This window comes from Pipistrellus hanaki, assembly GCF_964339955.1.
Source record: "Pipistrellus hanaki genome assembly, chromosome: 20".
Classification (NCBI taxonomy): domain Eukaryota; kingdom Metazoa; phylum Chordata; class Mammalia; order Chiroptera; family Vespertilionidae; genus Pipistrellus; species Pipistrellus hanaki.
Window position 1 is genome coordinate 10,813,524 of NC_140522.1, and position 22,331 is coordinate 10,835,854.

Consider the following 22,331-nt stretch of genomic DNA (forward strand, 5'->3'; position numbering starts at 1 on the left):
TCCGAGGCCAGTGCTGGTCCCAAGCTTTTAGACATCTGGTACTTAAAACAAAGCCTGGGACCTGAGCAAGAGAGGGCATCTGCTAATTCTTTTGCATAAAACAGGAACCTTCCAAAATTTCCCAACATAATTAAATGTATCTCCACTTTAACTCTAAAAAGGCCAGAAAAAGTCTTGTCCTTGGAATTCATGACCAAAAAACAACCCACATGGACTTTGGGGCCCAAATTCACAGCGGGCCAAGAAATACCAAGTCTTGTACCAGGCAGAAGCAAACACAAATCCCTTCTGGCTTTGAAAACTTTCCACAAATAATATTCTGGCAAAATTGAGCTCATATTCAAAAGGCAAATATATGAAGAAGTTCGATGTCACAGGAGTCAGCAGAAACAATAAAGAGCAGAATCATTCCCTCAAGGGACTGACAGATATGACATTTTTTTACTGGACTTAAATAAATTGATAAAAAGTCTATTAAGCCAGAACTGGTGTGGCTCAGTGGATAGAGCGTCTGCCTACGGACTGAAAAGTCCCAGGTTTGATTCCGGTCAAGGGCATATATCTTGGTTGCGGGTACATCTCCAGTAGGGGGTGTGCAGGAAGCAGCTGATCGATGTTTCTAGCTCTCTATCCCTCTCCTTTCCTTTCTGTAAAAAATCAATAATATATATATTATATATATATATATATATATATATATATATATATATATATATATTTAAAGTCTATCAAATATCAAGGCAATTAGTAATACTAAAAGCAAGGAATTCATTATCATAAAATTTAGGATAGTAGTTATCCTGAAAGGAAAGATGTAGTAATTGGGAAACAATGAGTGGCATTTGGGAGTTCTGACAAGACTTTGCTTTGTGATAAATCTTTTAGCTACATATATTTCCATTTGGTCCATTTCTATATGTGAATTCTATTTCAAATATATCAATATATAAGAATAAATGTTGAAATATGACATTTGATGTAGTAAACTTAGATAAAACTAATAATAACTGAAATATAAAATTCAATGGAAAGTTTAAATAGAAGATTGGATACAACAAAAATACTTAAAATTATAAATTAGATAAGAAGTTAAATAAAATGAAAAGATGAGAGAAAAAGGGATGGAAAACAGAGTAGAAGAGAGAGATGAATGGAAAAGAGAAAATCCAATATATATCTAATCAGAATTCCAAAATAAAAGATTAATAAAATGGGAGAGAGCTGAGAATTTTTCAGAGTTCAATAAAGATATCAATACTAAATCCTGAAATACTAATAAATTCTGATTGATATAGGGAAAAAAAGGAAGTCCACTGAGATACAAAATAATGATATTGCATGGTATCAGAAACTAATAAGAGATATCAAAAATATTCAAACAGAAAATACAAATTATAAATAAAGACAATACAACAATTGGATGAGATGAATGGAAGTCAGAAGATTGTGAAATACTTAAATAGCTGAGGGCCCTAACCGGTTTGGCTCAGTGGATAGAGCATCGGTCTGTGAACTGAGTCCCGGGTTCGATTCCGGTCAAGGGCATGTACCTTGGTTGCGGTCACATCCCCAGTAGGAAGTGTGCAGGAGGCAGCTGATGGATGGTTCTCTCTCATTGATGTTTCTAACTCTCTATCCTTCTCCCTTGCTCTCTGTAAAAAAATCAATAAAAAATATTTTTTAAGTACCTTGGTTGCGGGCACATCCCCATTAGGAGGTGTGCAGGAGGCAGCTGATGGATGATTCTCTCTTATCGATGTTTCTGACTCTTTCTCATTGCTCTCTGTAAAAGAAATCAATAAAATATATATTTTTAAAAGAATTAGAAACAGCTGGAGAAGGGCCTACTGAATGAAATTAGGACCACTGGATTTCAGAGGTAGTCTCTGAATAGCCTTTGTCTCTAACAGACTGGGTCCACAAAAGGGAAGTATTGATTTGTTTAAAGTTCTAATTTCTCTCTTCCCTTTATCTGATACCCACAGAAGCTAGAATTAAAAAATAATAATAATGTAATGTTTGAGGTGCCGTTATAGATCGATCTTAGTAAACAGCAAGGTCAAAGAGGCACTCCTGACCAGAGTAAATATATACATAGGAAAAGAGAAGATCGATAGTCTTTGAAGAATTAAGATTAATTATTTCTACTGATAAAAAATAAAATTACTGAAATAATTCCTTTTTATTGTAATATGACATATTTCTATGCCATATATTTCTGCGCCTGAAGTATTTTTCAGAAATGTACGAAAAAAGAAACCATTCTAGTTACTATGTTTTACTTTTTTTAAATTTTATTTTATTGTCTAAAGTATTACAAATAGTAGTACATATGTCTCTTCCCCCCCCCCATTGACCTTCCCCAGGCCTTCCCTACCTAACCCCTCCCCTCCCCCCACTCTCCCTCACCCCTGGCACCTGCCCTCACCCCCTCTCCAGTGTCTTGCGTCCATCGGTTATGCTTATATGCATACATACAAGTCCTTTGGTTGATCTCTTACCTCCCCCACCCCTGCAACCCTCCCCAGCCTTCATGCTGTAATTTTCTCTGCCTCTATATCTATCTTTTTGTTCATCAGGTTATAATGTTCTTTATTATCCATAAATGAGTGAGATCATGTGGTATTTTTCTTTCACTGCCTGGCTTATTTCACTTAGCATCATGCTTTCTAGTTCCATCCATGCTGTTGCAAATAGTAAGAATTCCTTCTTTTTTACATTGCATAGATGTACCATCGTTTTGTTTTTTTCGTTTGTTTGTTTTTCATGCCATAAGTTTATTTACAATCACATCTAGTATGTTCAGTTCAACATTTCGATCCATTTTTCAAGGAGATTGCACCTCTTAAAAATGCTCCTCTTCATATCTGTATCATGGATTAAACATCCTTATTTTTTAAGCAGCTGGTGTCTCACTATAAAAAAAAAAGGTGCAGCAAATCCTGATCCAAAGTACAAAGCCATCATAGCCAGTAATCGCCACTTGTTTTCCACCGAAAATGGCATTCTTCCCCGGGCCCTCCTCGTAGTGGCTCCTGCGGACCACCGAGGTGGTGAACCTCAGAATGCACGGTCTGGCCCAACATGTCCCTGCTGGAGGCCCGGCGAAGGCGCGGCGACCCATGCAGGAGAAATGGCGGTTTCACACCGGCGGTTTTCTGCACGACCTTGCCCGCTTCCTTCAAGGACCGAAAGGGTGTACCATCGTTTTCTAATCCATTCATCTGCTGATCGGCACTTAGGCTGTTTCCAAATCCTAGCTATGGTAAATTGTGCTGCTATGAACATAGGGGTGCATATATCCTTTCTGATCGGTGTTTCTGTTTTCTTGGGATATATTCCTAGGAGTGGGATCACTGGGTCCAATGGCAGTTCCATTTTTAAATTTTTTAGGAAACGCCACACTGTTCTCCACAGTGGCTGCACCAGCCTGCATTCCCACCAGCGGCACACGAGGGTTTCCTTTTCTCCGCATCCTCTCCAGGACTTGCCATTTGTTGATTTGTTGATGACAGCCATTCTGGTAGGTGTGAGATGGTACTTCATTGTTGTTTTGATTTGCATCTCTCAGATAATTAGTGACTTTGAGTATCCTATCTAATCAAGGGTATTATGCAAATTAACCATTCCTCCATCACAAAAATGGCAGCATCCATAGCTACAAGATGGTGATGCCCAGTCCCCTCGGTTCTACAGGAGTCCCCCAGTCCTGGAGGAGCAGCCACTGAGAGCCGGCAGTGTGAGCAGCCTGGTGGAATGCTTGCTTTGTCACTGTGGCAATGAGGCAAGGGTCCCGCCCCTGCCAAGGAGGTCCTCTGGGCCGCGGAGAGCCTCTAGGTTAGGGGTGTCGAACTCAATCAGAGAAGGGGCCAAAATCTAAAATCCAGCCTAAATCGCGGGCCGAATGCTTTACTGAACAGTCATAAACTGACAATGTCATAAACTGACAGCGGAGTGCAGTGATGACAGCGTGGTGCGGGCCACATTGCAAGGCCTGGCGGGCTGGATTTGGCCCGCGGGCCTTGTGTTTGACACATGTGCTCTAGGTAGTGGGCACGGAGCTGCCAGGTCCCACAGAGAGCTACTGGCGTACGGATTCGTGTGCAGGGCTACCAGTGTTTTCATATGTCTCTTTGCTTTCTGAATGTCCTCTTTCGAAAAGTGTCTATTTAGGTCCTTTGCCCATTTTTTTTTTTTTTTATTGAGTTGTTTATCTTCCTTTTGTTAAGTTGTCTGAATTCCCTGTAAATATTGGAGATTAAATCCTTATCGAAGATAATATTAGCAAATATGTTCTCCCATGCAGTGGGCTTTCTTGTTGTTTTGTTGATGGTTTCTTTTGCTGTGCAGAAGCTTTTTATTCTGATGTAGTCCCATTTGTTTATTTTCTCCTTAGTTTCCATTGCCCTAGAAGCTGTGCTGGCAAAGATATTGCTACGACATATGTCTGATATTTTGCTGTCTATGGAGTCCTGTCTGATTTTTTTTTTTTATGGTTTTCCATCTTATATTTAAGTCCTTTATCCATTTTGAGTTTATTTTTATGTATGGTGTAAGTTGGTGATCTTCCTTCCTTCTTTTTATTTTTTTATTTTTATGTATCTGACCAAATTTCCCAGCACCATTTATTAGAGAGACTGTTTTGACTCCATTATATGCTCTTGCCTCCTTTGTCAAATATTAATTATTGAGTATGATGGCTTGGGTCAATTTCTAGATTCTCTATTCTGTTCCATCCTATATAATAAAGATGTAATATACAAATAGTCATTACGCCATGTAGCATAATGACTGACCACTTAATGACCGGGTCATGGATCAGCAGGAGGTTGGGGCAGCGAGCTACTAGCAGGTACATAGTGGAAAGCTACAGAGGGGGCAGGGCAGCAAGCTGTGGGAGGAGTGGAGGCGGTGGGGGGGGGAGGGGCAGGGGACTAGAGGAGGGTGGGGCAGCAGGCAAAGAGCTACTGGAGGACAGCAGTGAGCTATTGGCAAGGAATTGGCACACAGATTCATGTGCAGGGCTACTAGTTGGTCTATATGTCTGTTCTTCTGCCAGTACCAGGCAGTTTTGAGAACCATGGCTTGGTAATATAGCTTGATATCTGGTATTGTGATCCCTCCAACTTTGTTCTTCTCTCTCAAAATAGCTGTGGCTATTTGGGGTATTTTTTATTCCAGATGAATTTTTGGAGAGCTTGTTCTAGATCTTTGAACTATGTTTTACTTTTAAATATAGCAAGTTAGAAGATAAGAATTGTTAGGACTATCCCTAAAAATTGAAGATATTCTAATTATTTTCTATTCTCCATTTTCCAGGCTAACAAAAGAAGCAACTTGGCAATCTGGACAAGAGATGCAATTTATCTTGGATATGATTCTCTTGAATTTGTCGAAATAATAAATATGAAAAAAGTGAGGGAAACTATATATATACTCCCAATTGCTACTCTGAGTATACACAGTATTGTGTATACAGCGCATCCTTTGGAATTGGGCATGTTTTTAAGTTACTGTCTTACATGTAATGTCATGAAACAAATTTACCTAGGGATATATAATGAAGATTCGAGAAACTGGATGCTCAAAGACTTTTCATTAAATGTCACAAGGGACACTTTTATAACTCCACATTTTGTATATTCATCAACGCCAGAATTAATACTATGGGACAAACACAGGATCTACTATTCTTATCACGATTTCTCTGCTAATGGAGTTATACAGACACCTACAGAATTTGGGAATCTTTCAAAATTATCAGATGACAGTGTTATTCATGATGTTTATTTAGGTGAGGCATTCTCATTGTGCAAAAAAAAAAAAATACTCTTGATTTCATAATAGATGACTTTCTTATGAAGATGTAGCAAATTTAAATGTACATTAAATACTGATAGGTAAAGGTGGACTTCTTATCACCTAAAATGGGTATCAAATTCTACTAACATTAACTATGATCTTCATAGCAAAATGGCAAACTCGAGTTCTTTCCCCCCCTCAGATTATTTGGCCAATCAGCAGATATGAAATAAGAACTCACATGTGCATCTTCAGTGTAGGAGGTGACATGGTCTCATTCGTGTCCTAGGGCTCCTGTAACAAACTACACAAGCTGGGTGGTTTAATACAACAGCAATGAATTGTCTCCTAGTTCTGGAGGCTGGAAGTCTGCTTTCAAGGTGTCAGCAATGCCATGCTCCCTCTGATACCCGAGGAGGAATCTTTCCTTCCTCTCCCTAGCTTCTGGTGGCTTCTAGCCAACCCTGCATCCCTTGGCTTGCAGCCACATCATTCCAATTGATCATCACATAGCATGCTCCCCGTGACTTCACGTGCCATCTTGTTTTAAGGACAACAGGGCTCCCCTACTCCAGTATGCCCTTGTCTTAACCAAGCACAGCTGTAATGACCCTATCTCAAAAAAAAGGGGGGGGGCACATTCCAAAGTAGTAATGAGAGTTAGAACTTCAATGTCTTTCTTGGGGGGTACCTAGGGCTCCAGGATGGCAATTCACCAGTCCGAGGCTGGCCAGCTAGGAAGTGGCAGAAGCAGCGCCTGAACTTGAGCCTTCTGCTCAGCATATCATGGGACGGTGTGGGGACCCCCGGGCTAGAAGTGGCCCACCAAGAATGTTGTATCTGAAAAGAAAGCAATGAAATCAACTAAATGTTCATTTCATAAAGATGCCTATAGAACCAAAGTGGTTAAGAGACTGTCTATGAACTTCTAAGACTTAAACATAATACTCTATTAAGAGAAGAAAACTTATTATTTAGAAGAAGTGCCCACCCCACCCCATTCTTCTTTTTTATTTATTTATTTATTTAGTTTGTTTTCCTTCTCTTTTTATTTTTTTAATTAAATTAAAAAAATTATCTGTGTACATATTTTACCATCCCCCCCACCCCCATTCATACCCTCTCTCTCCAGAGTTTTGTGTCCATTGGTTGTACTTATATGCATGTATACAAGACTTTCGGTTGATCTCTTATCTTCCCCAGATCTCCCTACCCTCCCCTCTGTAATTTGACCGTCTGATTGTTGCTTTACTGTCTCTATATCTATCTTTTGGTTCATCGGTTTATGTTCTTTATTATGCATAAATGAGTGAGGTCATGTGGTGTTTCTCTTTCATTGGCTGGCTTATTTCACTCAGCATGATATTCTCCAATTCCATTCAGGTTGCTGCAAATGATGAGAATTCCTTCTTTTTTATGGCAGCATAGTATTCCATTGTGTAAATGTACCATGAACCTCTAAGGCTTAAACATAATACTCTATTAAGGGAAGAAAACTTATTATTTACAGAGTGAACGTGAAGAAGTGCCCACCCCACCCCATTCTTCATCCCAATTATATTCTGCTAGGACTGACATACCAAAATGCCACAGAGTAGGTGGCTTAAACAATAGGAATCTATTTTTTCATGGTTCTGGAGGCTACAAGTTCAAGATCAAGATGTCAGCAAGTTGGTTTCTGATGAGGACTCTCTTCCTGGATTGGAGACAGCAGCCAGCTTCCCACTATGTCCTCGTATGACCTTTCCTCTTTGTGCATGCAGGGAAAGGGGCGGGGAGCACGGAGAGGGAGAGAGAGATCCGGTGCCTTTCCTTCGCAGGATTCCAGTCACATAGGAATAAGGCCCCACCCTTATGATCTCATTTAATCTAAAGAACCTCCTTAAAGACTTATCTCCAAATACAGTCACAATGGCAGTTAAGACTTCACCATATGCATTTGAATGGGGGATATACACATTTAGTTTGCAATGCTTCCTAATAATGCCATTCTTGTCATGCTCATTCTCACTAATACACATTAATAAGCTCTTTTTCCCCCTATATATGATGTGATATATAAGTGATATCGTGAATGCAGGAAAAACCTACTGTACTGTGAAGTGGAAGAGAAGTTATTGTGTAAAGTTTCAGGTTTGTGCCTGAGCACCCTAATTTTCTCAAAGTACATAAATAGTCATTATAAAAAGATTGCTTTGGTTAAAAGTCCACTTAAATAAAAGCGTGAATTTATGGTTACTTAGAATAACAAACCTCTCTCTCTTTTTTCCAGATTACTATGGAAATATCTTGGTAAAAATGGAAAATAATAACTTGTTTTATTTCAAGATTTATGTTAGAGATGCAGTGAAGCTACCTTTATGGACAAACAGAGCAACAAAAACACAATTTTTTTTGAATTCATTTAGTCAAGTAAATTTTGTAAGTGTTTTTGAAAATGGCACACTAGATGTACAGGAATTTCCCTTAAGTCTGGAAATACGAAGTGCAACTTACAAAACAAAAGAAAAATGCCCCTTTGTGGCATTTCATAATAATATTGATCGTGTTTTTTACATCTTGGACAAAAAAAAGAAACTGTCAATTTGGGCTCAAATAGTCTACCCAGAAAATAAAGGTTTGCATATTATTATGGAACTTTATGGCCCAAAGCTATTAGAATACAAATTCCATACTAAGTATGAAATTGCTTCAGGATTCTGCACTAAAACCATGGTAAGTTGTTATTTTAAAATGTCATTTGATTTTAATAAATGTAAAAGCATAATGTTAATATTCTTTAAAACAGATTTCCCTTCTAGGTTTAGCTTGGAACATGTTGAGAAACATACGTGTTTTTTTTCATAAATAATATGATAAGCCATTAATTCCCGAGCCGCAGTTTTCACTTGCAATATCTAAGGCCTCTTTCCTGCAAAAAGTATCTGTCAGTTGGACTGTGTTCTTCCTTTTATCTTTTTATTTTATTCTTAGTGCCTGGTTCTTCCGTCAAATCCACAGTTAGGGTTGTGAGTAACGGGGCGTTTCACCTGGACTCACTCAGGAAGCCGTGGTCCTCGGGCGGCCTGCCTGGGTAGGATGGTCTCAGTGGCCTCATTCACGGGTCCAGTGGCCGGTCCACGCATGAGGGAGTGAGGGGTTGGGCTGGAGGCTTGTCTCTGCTCCATGGGGCTGCCTTTTGCACAGGAGGTCCCGTTTCCCTGCGTGGGCAATGTTCCACACCAGGGAGAGAGGAAGCGACCCGGCCTCCCCAGGCCTGGGTTTGGCCTCCTCCTATTCATCAAAGCGGTTCAGAAGATCAGCCTTGGTTAAGAGGATGGGGAAACAGACTCCGCCCACCTCTTAATAGAACAGCTCGAGTGTGCTGTCCAGGGTCCTGCATGCTTGAGGGAGAGGAGTGCCTGCAGCCATCTTTGCAAACATCTGCTTCCAGTTGGAGGAAATAACCTTCCGACTGGTCAGTTTCCCTTTAGCCACAAGGAACCTTCTACATTTCACACACAATACCGATTTCATATCGGTCCAGACACTTGAAGGAATTTTCAATCTGCAATTTTTTTAAAAAAACATATTTTATTGATTATTCACAGAGAGGAAGAGAGAGGGATACAGTCAGAAAACATCGATGAGAGAGAAACATCTATCAGCTGCCTCTTGCACACCCCCCACTGGGGTTGTGCCCGCAACCAAGGTACATGCCCTTGACCGGAATCGAACCTGGGACCTTTCGGTCCGTAGGTCGACGCTCTATCCACTGAGCCAAACCGGTTTCGGCCCCAATCTGCATATTTAAAAGGATATGAGGCCATGTAGACAAACGGAGAGCCACAAATGGAGAACCTGATGAGCATATTTAGCACGAGCACGTTCTTCTAAAAGCCATCCTCACTGCAGCAGCTCGGAGTAACTAGCCATCTACTGCCTCCTGGTTCACACTCAGAGACAACGTTGCCTTTTGCTTTTTTTTGCCTCTGCTTTAGGTGTCAAATCCGAAAAATCATTGTCAAAACCAATCTGAAGGCGTTTACACCTGTATTTTCTTTTAGGAGTTGTTCAGGGTTTCAGGTGTTCCATTCAAGTAACGAATCTCATTTTGAGTTGATTTAGTATTTCTTCCTTCATATTTATCTTGAGAGATATAAAATGATGTGTGTGTGTGTGTGTGTGTGTGTGTGTGTGTGTGTGTGTGTTTAGAGGGAGATCAGTTTGGTGCTGGCTAATATATTGTGATCAGAACAGTCCTTGTGCCTCTGAAAAATCTTAGGAAAAAATCTCATTTCTGAGACAAAGTTTACTTACTCATAAGCTAGATGTTGAGTGGTATAACACAAAATCTACAATCTTGTGATAAAGTTGAAGGTTGTGAGAGTCATTACATTAAAAATAAATCTATAATAGTTCCATGTTCAAAGAAAGGAACTACTGTTAATGTGTGTGTGGTGTGTGTGTGTGTGTGTGTGTGTGTTTATATATAAATATAAAGGTGTAAGGAGAAAGGTCACTATACTTTAAAAATGCGAGGCTATGCCGAAACCGGTTTGGCTCAGTGAATAGAGCATCAGCCTGCGGACTAAAAGGTCCCGGGTTGGATTCCAGTCAAGGGCATGTACCTTGGTTGCAGGCACACCCCCAGTAGGGGGTGTATAAGAGGCAGTTGGTTGATGATTCTCTTGCATCGATGTTTCTAACTCTCTATCCCTCTCCTTTCCTCTCTGTAAAAAATCAATAAAATATATTTTTTAAAAAATAAATAAATAAATAAATAAAAATGTGAGGCTTATTATTTTCTGCCTTTAATATCATCTAATGACTGTACCTGAGAATATAGCCAACTTTTGAAATACTGGAAATTAAGATGAAACATATCCCAGATGGAATCAAATTGCAAGAACATATGCAAATAATAAATGGAGATTTTTTTTTTATGACTCAAAAACTACAGGGGAAAGGTTCAGACAGATAATTTTTCATTGTCTCAGAAATTGCAGACAAGATGGTATCTGTAATCACTTAAAACTATCAGAGAACAAATAAAATGCTCCAGAAACAAGGTTATTATAATAGAAAACACAGAAAAGTGAAAAATCTTCTATGCTCAGGATATAAATGAAAAATAAGAATGATATCATGACAAAAGTCAAATGAAGTGGAAGAGAGAAGCAATAGAAATAAGATTAATAATATAAAATTAAAAGGAAAACGTAACAAAGGGAATCTAATATGTACATAGTTGGAGTTTCTGAGATAGTAAAGAAAAATTTAAAAACGCTAAATATATTATTTTTCTTACCTAAAGAAAGATTTAAATCTGTTTTGAAAGTATCCATTTTTCCCATTCCCAATTTTCCTGCTTTACAAAAACTTTTTTACTTTCTTTTTCAGGACATAATGCTTTATCAGACTGTAAATTTTGAGGCAGTACATGATTACTTCAAGCTACAGTGAGTGTGACTTTTAGAAGAGACTGCTCATGCTAAATATGCTATTCAGGTTATTGATTTGTGGCTATCCTTTTATTTGAATAGCCCCATATCCTTTTAAATATCCAGATTGGAAATTCCTTTAAGTGTCTGGATAGATGTGACATCGGTATTGTGTGTAAAAATGTAGAAGATTCCTTGTGGCTAAAGGGAAACTGACCTGTCAGAAGTTCTCACTCACCCAGGTGAAGATGCAAAAAAGGGGTGCTATTTATTTTTTTTAATTGATTTTATATCTATTTTTAAAATAATAAATCTTTATTATTTAGATTATTACAGGTGTTCCTTCCCCCCTCCTCCCATAGCTTCCCTCCACCTAGTTCCCGACCCCACCCTATGCTCTTACCCCCACCACTGTCTTCATCCATAGGTATAAAATTTTTGTCCAATTTCTTCCTGCACCCCTCAAACCCCCCTCCCCCTGAGAATTGTTAGTCCAATCCCTTTCTATGTCCCTAATTCTATTATATTCACCAGTCCATTTTGTTCTTCAGATTTTTTATTCACTTGTTAGTAGGTATGTATTTGATATCTTTTTGTTGTTCATAATTTTTTTAAAAATATATTTTATTGATTTTTTACAGAGAGGAAGGGAGAGAGATAGAGAGCTAGAAATGTCGATGAGAGAGAAACATCGACCAGCTGCCTCCTGCACACCCCCTACCGGGGATATGCCCACAACCAACGTACATGCCCTTCACCGGAATCGAACCTGGGACCTTTCGGTCCGCAGACTGATGCTCTACCGCTGAGCCAAACCGGTTTCAGCTGTTGTTCATAATTTTTACCTTTACCTTTTTCTTCTTCTTCCTCTTCTTAAAGAATGCCCTTCAGCATTTTCGTGTAATCCTGGTTTGGTGTTGATGAACTCCTTTAACTTATTCTTGTCTGTGAAGCTCTTTATCTGACCTTCAATTCTGAATGATAGCTTTGCTGGATAGAATAATCTTGGTTGTAGGTTCTTGTTATTCATCATTTTGAATATTTCTTGCCACTCCCTTCTGGCCTGCATAGTTTCTGTTGAGAAATCAGCTGACAGTCGTATGGGTACTCCCTTGTAGGTAACTAACTGTTTTTCTCTTGCTGCTTGTAAGATTCTCTCTTTGTCTTTTGCCCTTGCCATTTTAATTATGATATGTCTTGGTGTGGTCCTCTTTGGGTTCCTCTTGCTTGGGGTTCTGTGCGCTTCCTGAACTTGTAAGTCTATTTCTTTCACCAGGTAGGGAAAGTTTTCTGTAATTATTTCTTCCAATAGGCCTTCAATATTCTTCTGGCACCCCAAAAATCCAGATGTTACATGACCTCACTCATTTATGGATAATAAAGAACATTATAAACTGATGAACCAAAAGATAGATATAGAAACAGTAAAGCAACAAGTATACTGTCAAATTACAGCAGGTAGGGTAGGGAGATCTGGGGGAGATAATAGATCAACCAAAGGACTTGTATACATGCATATAAGTACAACCAATGGACACAAAACTCTGGGGAGGGAGGGTATGTATAGGGGGGGGGCATTGTTAAAATATGTACACAGATAATAATTTAATTAAATAAATAAATAAATAAATAAATAAATAGGGGAAAATCTGGATGTTGGTACGCTTTAAGTCGTCTTGGAGGCTCCTTACACTATCCTCACACTTTTGGATTCTTCTTTCTTTCTGCCTCTCTGGTTGGGTGATTTTTGCTTTCTTATATTCCAGATCTTTGGTTTGATTCTTGGGGTATGTTGATCTATAGTTGAGTTTCTGTATATTCTTTATTTCAGACTGTGTATGCTTAATTTCTGACTGGTCCTTTTCCATTTTTTTTATTTTTTTATTTTTTGGCATTCTCATTAAGGTCCTTGAAGGTCTCACAAAGCTTCTTGGAGGCCTCATCAAGTTTCTCAAAGGTTTTTAGAAGATTCTTGAGTAACCTTATAAATATGATTCTGAACTCTGTGTTGTCCAGTAGTTTACTTTCCTCCATCTCTCCCATTAATGGCATGCTTCTTCTGTGTCTCCTCATTTTGGCTGCCTCCCTATGTTGATGGAGTGGCTTTGTGTGGCTGGTGACCTATAGGGGCCAGTATCTCAGCTTCCCCAATTGCCTGAGGTGGTCGCTTTTGGTATATCCCTTTCTTGGCTGAGTGCAAAGTCTTGGTGTAATTAACTCTTGATTGCTGTTGGTACACTGGGAGGAATTGACCTCCAGGCCAATTGTCTGTGAGGACCCACTCTGTCTATAAAGGAAGAACTGCTGCACTGGAGATACACCTTGTGTCAGTGGGGCTTTGGTGCTCACTGAGTCCGTCTCCCAAATGTGTCACTCATGGGTGTGAGTGGTTAAAACTGACCACTAGGAACACAGCTTCTGGATCTCCAATGGGATGCAGTTCAGCTACTGTCTGAGGCCACCCACCAGGTTGCAAGTTTGCTAGATTAAACTACAATAGGGAGGGCCATTCATATGCAAAAGCTGCTGCTTGGAGCTTGGGTGTGTTTGTAGGTTGTGCGGGGCGGAGTCTCAGGGCGGAGTCTCAGGGCGTCACTAGTCTGGGGCGTGGCCAACAGCAATAGCTGCCCGTCAGCCACCTCTCTGATCGCATCCCCGCGTCTCCCCGTGTCTCATACCACAGCACAGCAAACAATTATTCTCGCGTGCAGCTCTGCAAGCAAGCCACCCTCACTTTCCAACCCGATGGCAGACAGTCTAGCTTCTCCACAGAAACGGGATTTCGGAGAGATCGGGAGCTTTTCTCTTTTTGGGTTGAAGAAAGCAAAGCCCTCCACCAGCCAGGATCTGCCGCCAGCCCGTATCACGTCCACACCCCACTACCTCAGTTTTTCAGTGTTTGTGCCCTGAATTCTTCTCTTTCTCTTTCAGTCTAATTCTAAAGCATCCTTTCAGCCAGCTTTCCCTTGGTTTTGGGTGATAGATGTTTTGTTTTTTAGTTGTAGTTTTGAAATTGTTGTCAACGGCAGCAATTTAGGTGTGTTTACCAACGCCACCATCTTTGTTCCTCTTGGGGTGCTGTTTCTTTATTCAATACTTTTTGAGCATCTTTACCCTTCTTTCTCATCCCAACGTCTTTATCCTTAAGCAAAAACTAGAATGCTGATGTTCCCGAAAGTCTTCAAGTAGTAGTAGAATCAGTTAAAAAAAAAAAAACAAAAAAAAACCAACCATCTTTGGCCCTAACCAGTTTGGCTCAGTGGATAGAGCGTTAGCCTGCAGACTAAAGGGTCCCAGGTTTGATTCCAGTCAAGGGCATGTGCCTTGGTTGCATGCACATCCCCATTAGGGGGTGTTGTAGGAGGCAGCTGGTTGATGTTTCCCTCTCATCAATGTTTCTAACTCTCTATCCCTCTCCTTTTCTCTCTGTAAAAATCAATAAAATACATTTTAAAAAATTAAAAAACAAAAAACCCAACTCTGACTCTTGGAATAGGGTAGCACTAAACACTTAATTTCTGGAGGAAGACAACCAACTTGGAATTGTGTCTTAATGCTTTTCTATGTTTCTCATTGTCCTGACTCAAAATATTTTCTTGAAAAATAGCATTGTTTTTCTGGGAAGAAGTCCACTTTATGCCAGGTATGTTCTAGGTGTTCAAACTACCCAATGAACAAGAAGAGGGAAGCACTGCTCTGGACAGCCTAGTGGGAAAAGTGCTCAAATAAGTAGACAAGATAATGCCAAATCATTATAAGTACTACTGAGAAAATAAAACAATGAGGTGGTAGAGTATGGCCAGGAAGGACAGGGAGGAAAATGCTACTCTAGACATGATAGCCATCCCCTTCTCCTCCCCCACCACCTTTTCTCATTCTTCTAATGTTGTGGGGTAGACTGTTTGGCATTTTGGGTGAGGTGGATATAACTGATAATTCTGTTGCTGTAAGAATACATATCAGCCGAGACCGGTTTGGCTCAATGGATAGAGCGTCGGCTTGGGGACTGACGGGTCCCGGGTTCGATTCCGGTCAAGGGCATGTACCTTGGTTGCGGGCACATCCCCAGTAGGGGATGTGCAAGAGGCAGCTGATCGATGACTCTCTCTCATCGATGTTTCTAACTCTCTGTCTCTCTCCCTTCCTCTCTATACAAAATCAATAAAAATATATTTAAAAAAAAAAAAAAAGAATACATATCAAACTATCCAGTACGCTGAGACTTGAAAAAACAAACAAACAAAGAAACAAACAAACAAAAAACACACCAAAAGCTTTGAAATCAGCCATGATAGGGGAAAAAAATGTGCTTATAAGAAAAACTGGGGGGAGGGGGGGAGGGAGAGAAAAAAAATTTGGAAATTAAAGATAAAATATTTACTTTAGTGTCCTTTAACAAATTAAAGGTGCCCTCAGATTGAGGGAAAAAACCCACCATAATTGGCATAGTTATATTTAATTATAAGATCCTTCCTGATTTCAAAATTGTTAAATGAGAGAAAAAAAATGAATCTTAGAATTGGTGAAATATGGTACACTGATTTAAAAATATGAAAATGAGCTATTTGTATCCTCATTTACTTATTACATTGTATATAAATTACATAACTAAACAAATTTTAAAATATAATAAATATTGGGAGAAAACATTTGTTTATGGTTGGTTAGCTTTTTTCCAAAAGTAATAACCTTAGCAGAGGTGAGGGGCAGATAAAGCCTTCTAAATGTCTCCTGTGATTTTGAGTCCTGTTTTGCCTGAGCACAAAAGACTTATAAGCATTTCATAAGGTAGAAAGGCACTGTGTCTATTCTCCCTTTCCATTGCAGTCAGATCATATTGTGCAGCATAATGCGATGTGCAGACTAATTTCATAACTTAGTCTTCATTGCTCCAGAGGTGTCACCAATAGGAGGGAGCGCCAGCAGAGGCTCGAGAAGGAATCACCAGCACTGTGACTGCAACCATTAATAGGGTCAGGAAGCAGCAGGCCTCTGCTCTCCAGGCACTGAGGGCGTTGGTGAATTGAGGGGTTGAAATGCTGGCAGATGCTCATTTCTGTTGCCATTGTGTCAACCCTATGTTGGCCAGAGGAATACCATGAGGTGGGAGTGACTTTCAGGTTGGATGGTGGTGCCCTCAGCACAAGCAGGGCGCTGTCACCCCACCCTTTCCCAGTCCCCCAGCATTTCTCAGGAGGGGCCAGTCACAGCAGGCACATGGGGCTCTTGTCTGCTCTACAGAAAGGCAGAGTCATGTCTACTCCCCTGTGAGCCTGTGCTGACCTGTGTTGTTGTTTCTCCCTAGAGACCAGAACATGGGTCACATGATTATCCAGGTGAGGCCCAGTGAATTTGGAAAAACATGCCCAATACCCCCAAGGGTAAGTGACACTGGTGAAAGGTTTAAAAAGATGTATTTCAATAATATATAGATACAAATTTCCAGTTATAAAAATAGCCACAGGGTGTACAGTGCAGCAATTTACTTCAGTAATACATGAATACAAATTTCTAGTTACAGTCACGGGGATGTCAAGCACAGCATAGGGAATATAATCAGTAATATTGTAATAACTACGTATGGTGTTAGATGGGTCCTAGGCTTAGTGGGGGCAACACTTCATAAGGTATATAAATGTCTAATCACTATCTTGTACACCTGAAACGAATACAGTATTGTATATCAACTACAATTAAAAAATAAATTTTAAAAAATAATGCATAGCCTGGCCAGTGTGGTTCAGTGATTGAGCTTCTACCTATGAACCAGGAGGTCACAATTCCATTCCCAGTCAGGACAAATGCCCAGGTTGCGGGCTCGGTCCCCAGTAGGGGCATGCAGGAGACAGGTGATCCATGATTCTCTCTCATCATTAATGTTTCTATCTCTCTCTCCCCCTCTCCTTTCCTCTCTGAAATCAATTTAAAAAAAAGTATTTTTAAAATTTTTAAATTTTTTATATTTTATTGATTTTTTACAGAGAGGACAGGAGAGGGATAGAGAATTAGAAACATAGATGAGAGAGAAACCTCAATCAGCTGCCTCTTGCACACCTCCCACTGGTGATGTGCCCACAACCAAGGTACATGCCCTTGACTAAAATCAAACCTGGGACCTTTCAGTCTGCAGGCTGATGCTCCATCCACTGAGCCAAACTGGTTTTGGCTAAAATATATATGTATGTGTGTGTGTGTGTGTGTGTGTGTGTGTATGTGTGTGTGTGTGTATATATATATGTGTGTGTGTGTGTGTGTGTGTGTGTGTATTTATGTATGTATGTATTTTTAAAAAGTGACCAAAGAAGTAGGAAAATACACTTAAAAGGTTATTATTTCTAATTTGAAATTGAATTGCTTTTAGCTATAGAAATGTGTAGGTCAGAACCACTGAACTTACCAACCTAATTACTTCATTTTAGGTGTTCCAAGTAGCTATTGGCTGTGATGCCAGCAAATACATTGTGGTTAAAGGGCAAGTATATTTACATTTGACCTGTCTTACTCTATGTTTTAAAAACAAGTGGTAAACTAATTGGTAATTATTAGTGATAATTTAGGCTAATGACTGACATGCTCATAGTGTAATAAAAAAACAATTGAATTGAGAATCAGCTTTTTGAGGAGAAACCAAGATGGCAGCATAGGTAAACACCTGAATTTGCAACCTCAGACAATCACTTCAAAACTACAACTAAAAGACAAAACGGACATCATTCAGAACCACAGGGAAGCTGGCTGAGTGGAAAGTCTACGACTAGAAGGGAAGGGAAAAGCACACTGAGACCCAGAGGAGCTGCGGAAGTAAAGTACAGAGGTGCGTGCATGGAGAGGGCTGGCAACTGAGTACGCAGCTGGCTTTTTCAATCCACAAGGAAACACAAGCTCCCGACTGCTCTGAACTCCAGTTCCGGGTGAGACTCTGGGGACCCAGACTCATACTGCCCTTCTCTTTCCTTCTAGTTGTAGACTTTCCACTCAGTTGTAGTTTTGAAATTGTTGTTCGAGGCTGCAAGTTTAGGTGTTTAGCTCTGCTGCCATCTGCAAGTTTAGGTGTTTAGCTCTGCTGCCACAAGCTAATTTTTTTTTTTTGTCTTGCTTTTTTTTTTTTTTTTTTTTTTTAATAACACACAGCTATAATGTCTCTGTTTTCACTACCTGTCCACTTCTTTTTCTCCTCATTCCTGTCAGAGAGCCTGTTATTAATGCCATCATCTTTTTTTTTTTAATATATTTTATTGATTTTGTACAGAGAGGAAGGGAGAGAGATGGAAAGCCAGAAACATCGAAGAGAGTCATTGATCAGCTACCTCTTGTACACCCCCTACTAGGGATATGCCCACAACCAAGGTACATGCCCTTGACCGGAATCAAACCCGGGTCCCTTCAGTCCCCAAGCCGACGCTCTATCCATTGAGCCAAACCGGTCTCGGCTAATTTTTTTTTTTTTTTAAAGAATTCTCGTGATTGGCCACAATCCTTAGAACAGAAAATACTCAAATTCTCGTGATCCATCTGAAACGTGTTAAGTATTACCATCTCACTCAGCAAGGAATCTGCATTTCCAGGAAACGCAAAGGCTGATTGATTTACACAGCCTAACATGCTGTTTCTGAGATGCTCTACATCCTTGCTCATTAGAGTATGGTCTATGGACCAGGCATCCCCTGGGAACTTATTAGAAATGCAGATGTCAGGTTTCATCTCACATCTGCTGAGTCAGAACCTCTATTTTTAAATTTTTTTCCATAAAATTAGTAGGGGCATGAAAATTTGAGAGTAGCTGCTCTAAGCAACAAGTTACCAAAATGAATTCCCAGTACCACTTGACGTGGGTTTCCTGCCTCAGGGAGGGGCCAAGCAGTTTGAGTCAATCCACTTGTGGGAGGGTCTAGGCAGCAGATCCTCAAGCTAGTGACTCATCAGAATCACCGGGAGAGCGTGTTTACAAAACACAGACTTCAAGACGGAGGTTCAGGCCTCTTAGTCAGAGGCTCACTGTTCTGGAACCTAAAAATAACCCTAATATCTTAGATGCAGGTTGTGGTTGTAGAGGCCTAACGCTTTACAGTTGCCAGAGGAGACCTGTGGGGCCCAAGGTACTTCTGACGGGAGACTTGTCAATGAAGGAGGGCATTTCTTGGGGTCTAATTTGCATGTGAGATGGGAGATAGTCTAGACTTCCAATATCTATCTGGACAGCGTGGTTTATTCTTATGAGTTCCACTAGAAGCAGCCAATGAAAATGGTCAAATGAATAATTTAACTTCCAGAAAATGCTATCATTTCATATACCATGATAGCCTTATGGGTGCATGAACCCTAATTAGAAATATGTGAATCCTGGGAGAGAATCCAAGATGGCTGCAGAAGTAAACACCTAACCGCAGCCGCACACAACAATTTCAATAAAATACAACTAAAATATAAAATGGACATTACCCAGAACTACAGGAAAGTCGACTGACTGGAAATTCTACAACGAGAAGGAAAGAGAAAACCAAAAGGAAAATCAAAGTAGCTGTAAAAGCCTAAGGTACGGAGACATGTTGCGCGCGTGGAGAGGACGGAGCTGGAGAGGAGGGGGCGGCTGAGTGCCTGGCTGGTGTTCCCTAGCGGGAAGGAGATAAAAACTCCGGACTGTGCTAAACCCCAGACCCGATAGCGCTGAACCCCAGTTCTAGGCCAGACCCTGGGGACCCAGGCTCAAAGAGAGGGAGCCTGGGCTCTGAGGCGGATTATCAGGGGAGTGGTGAAAGGCAGAGCCCCCGGAGGTGCGCACATTGCACGCAGAGGACGGACTGTTGACTCTGCTGCTAGATTGCCCTGGCAGGAAGGAGACAAAGGCTCCGGACTGTGCTGAGCCCCAGACCCGATAGCGCTGAACCCCAGTTCTAGGCCAGACCCCAGGGACCCAGGCTCATACAGAGGAAGCCTGGGCTGTAAGGTGGAGGCCCAGGGGAGCAGCGAAAGGAGGTCCTGGAGGTGCGCACATTGAGCGCAGAGAACGGGCGGTTGGCTGTGCCAAGGGATTGCCCTGGCGGGAAGGAGACAAAAGCTCCAGACTGCTCTGAACTCCACTTCCAACCCCACTTCCAACTGAACTGAACCCCAGTTCCAGGCTCATTGGGGTAGAGACTAGACTGTTTGTTAGCAGGTGAAACTCGAGGGCACCTAACTCTCAGAGGTGCTTGCAGTGAGTACCGAAGAACCCTGAGGAACACTGAGACTCAGGAGCTGCATAGGGTGTGGCTGACGGAAGCCAAGGCTGTAGGCTCCACCCTGAAACTCTGTCCCATCCAACTGAACACAGAGACGTTTAAGGCTACCAACTCAGGGAAGCTTCGAAAATGCCGAGACAAGGAAATAGATCACAAATAAAAGAAATGGAGGACAAAAAGCGACTGGATATAGAGTTCAAAACCACACTTATAAGGTTTTTCAAGAATTTCCTAGAAAAGATCGATAAGACCTATGAGGATATGAAAAGGGATCAACTAGAAATAATAAGGGATCAACAAGAAATAATGAGGGGTCAACAAGAAATAAAGAATACATTGTCTGAAATAAAAAATATTATACAGAGTCCTAAAAACAGAATGGAAGATCGCAAGAATCAAGTCAAAGATTTGGAACACAAAGAGTCAGAAGACACTCCTCCGCAGAAGCAAGAAGGCAAGAGAATCCAAAAAATTGAAGATAATGTAAGAAACCTCTGGGACAACTTCAAGTGAACCAACATCAGAATTATGGGGATCCCAGAAAATGAGAGAGAGCAAGATATCGAAAACATACTGAAAGAAATAGTGACAGAAAACTTCCCCCACTTGGTGAAAGAATTAGACTTACAAGTCCAGGAAGTGCACAGAACTCCAAACAAAAGGAATCCAAAGAAGACCACACCAAAACAAATCATAATTAAAATTCCAAGAGCAAAAGACAAAGAGAGAATATTAAAAGCAGCAATAGCAAAGCAGGTAGTTACCTATAAAGGAGCACCCATACAATTGTCAGCTGATGTCTCAACAGAAACCATGCAGGCCAGACGGGAATGGCAAGAAATATTCAAGGTGATGAGTAGTAAGAACCTACAGCCAAAAATACTCTACCCAGTAAAGCTATCACTCAAAATCGAAGGCCAGATAAAGAGCTTCACTAATAAAATTTAAAAAAAGCTAAAGAAGTTCATCACCACCAAACCAGAATTGCTGAAGGGGGTTCTTTCGGAAGAGAAAGTAAATAAAGATAAAAACTATGAACAACAAATATGTAACTGTCAACAAGTGAATCTAAAACCCAAGGAAATTTTTAAAAAATCTTATTAACTGTTGAATATAATAGAATCAGAGGTATGGAAGGGGAGTGAACTGATGATTCTTGGGGAGAAGGGGAGAAGGGGATGTGGGAAGAGACTGAACATAAACTGTGCACCTATGGATGAGGACAATGGGGGTGGGGAAAGGGCAGAGGGTGGGGTGGGAACCTGGTGGAGGGGACCAATGGAGGGGGGGGGGAGAAAGAGGAACATTTGTACTAATATGAACAATAAAGATTTATTAAAAATAAATAAATAAAAACATTTTAAAAATTGTTCCTGAAAAAAAGAAAAGAAAAGAAATATGTGAATCCTTAAAGTAGCTCCTTACCTGCACAACTGAATCTCTAGAATAAATTCGAAATGTATGTTTTAAAAAATGTCTGAGGTCCTGGCAGGTGTGGCTCAGTGGTTCAGCATTGACCAGGAGGTTAAGGTTCAATTCCTGGTCAGGGCACATGTCTGGGTTGTGGGTTCAATCCCCAGTAGGGGGCATGCAGGAAACAGCAGATCAATGATTCTCTCTCATCATTGATATTTCTTTTTCTTTTTTTTTTTCTTTTTTTTTCAAATATATTTTATTGATTTTTTTACAGAGAGGAAGGGAGAGAGATAGTGATCTAGAAACGTCGATGAGAGAGAAACATCGATGAGAGTGATCTAGAAACGTCGACCAGTTGCCTCTTGCACACCCCCTACCTGGGATGTGCCCGCAACCAAGGTACATGCCCTTGACCGGATTCGAACCCGGGACCTTTCAGTCCACAGTCCGACGATCTACCACTGAGCCAAAC

The 22,331-nt window shown here is 40.6% G+C and overlaps 1 protein-coding gene across 1 annotated transcript in view; it reads left to right on the plus strand.

Moving 5' to 3' along the window:
• CATSPERE (catsper channel auxiliary subunit epsilon) overlaps window positions 1-22,331 on the plus strand; it is a gene marked incomplete at its 3' end in the record, with an annotated part of 71,967 nt that overhangs the window by 30,960 nt on the left and 18,676 nt on the right. Inside the window, exons 10-15 of the mRNA XM_084868515.1 lie at window positions 3,401-3,523; window positions 5,320-5,794; window positions 8,075-8,517; window positions 11,185-11,243; window positions 16,531-16,606; window positions 17,645-17,697. Of these exons, the coding sequence (XP_084724641.1) occupies window positions 3,401-3,523; window positions 5,320-5,794; window positions 8,075-8,517; window positions 11,185-11,243; window positions 16,531-16,606; window positions 17,645-17,697 (1,229 nt within the window). The remainder of the gene's footprint in view (window positions 1-3,400; window positions 3,524-5,319; window positions 5,795-8,074; window positions 8,518-11,184; window positions 11,244-16,530; window positions 16,607-17,644; window positions 17,698-22,331) is intronic.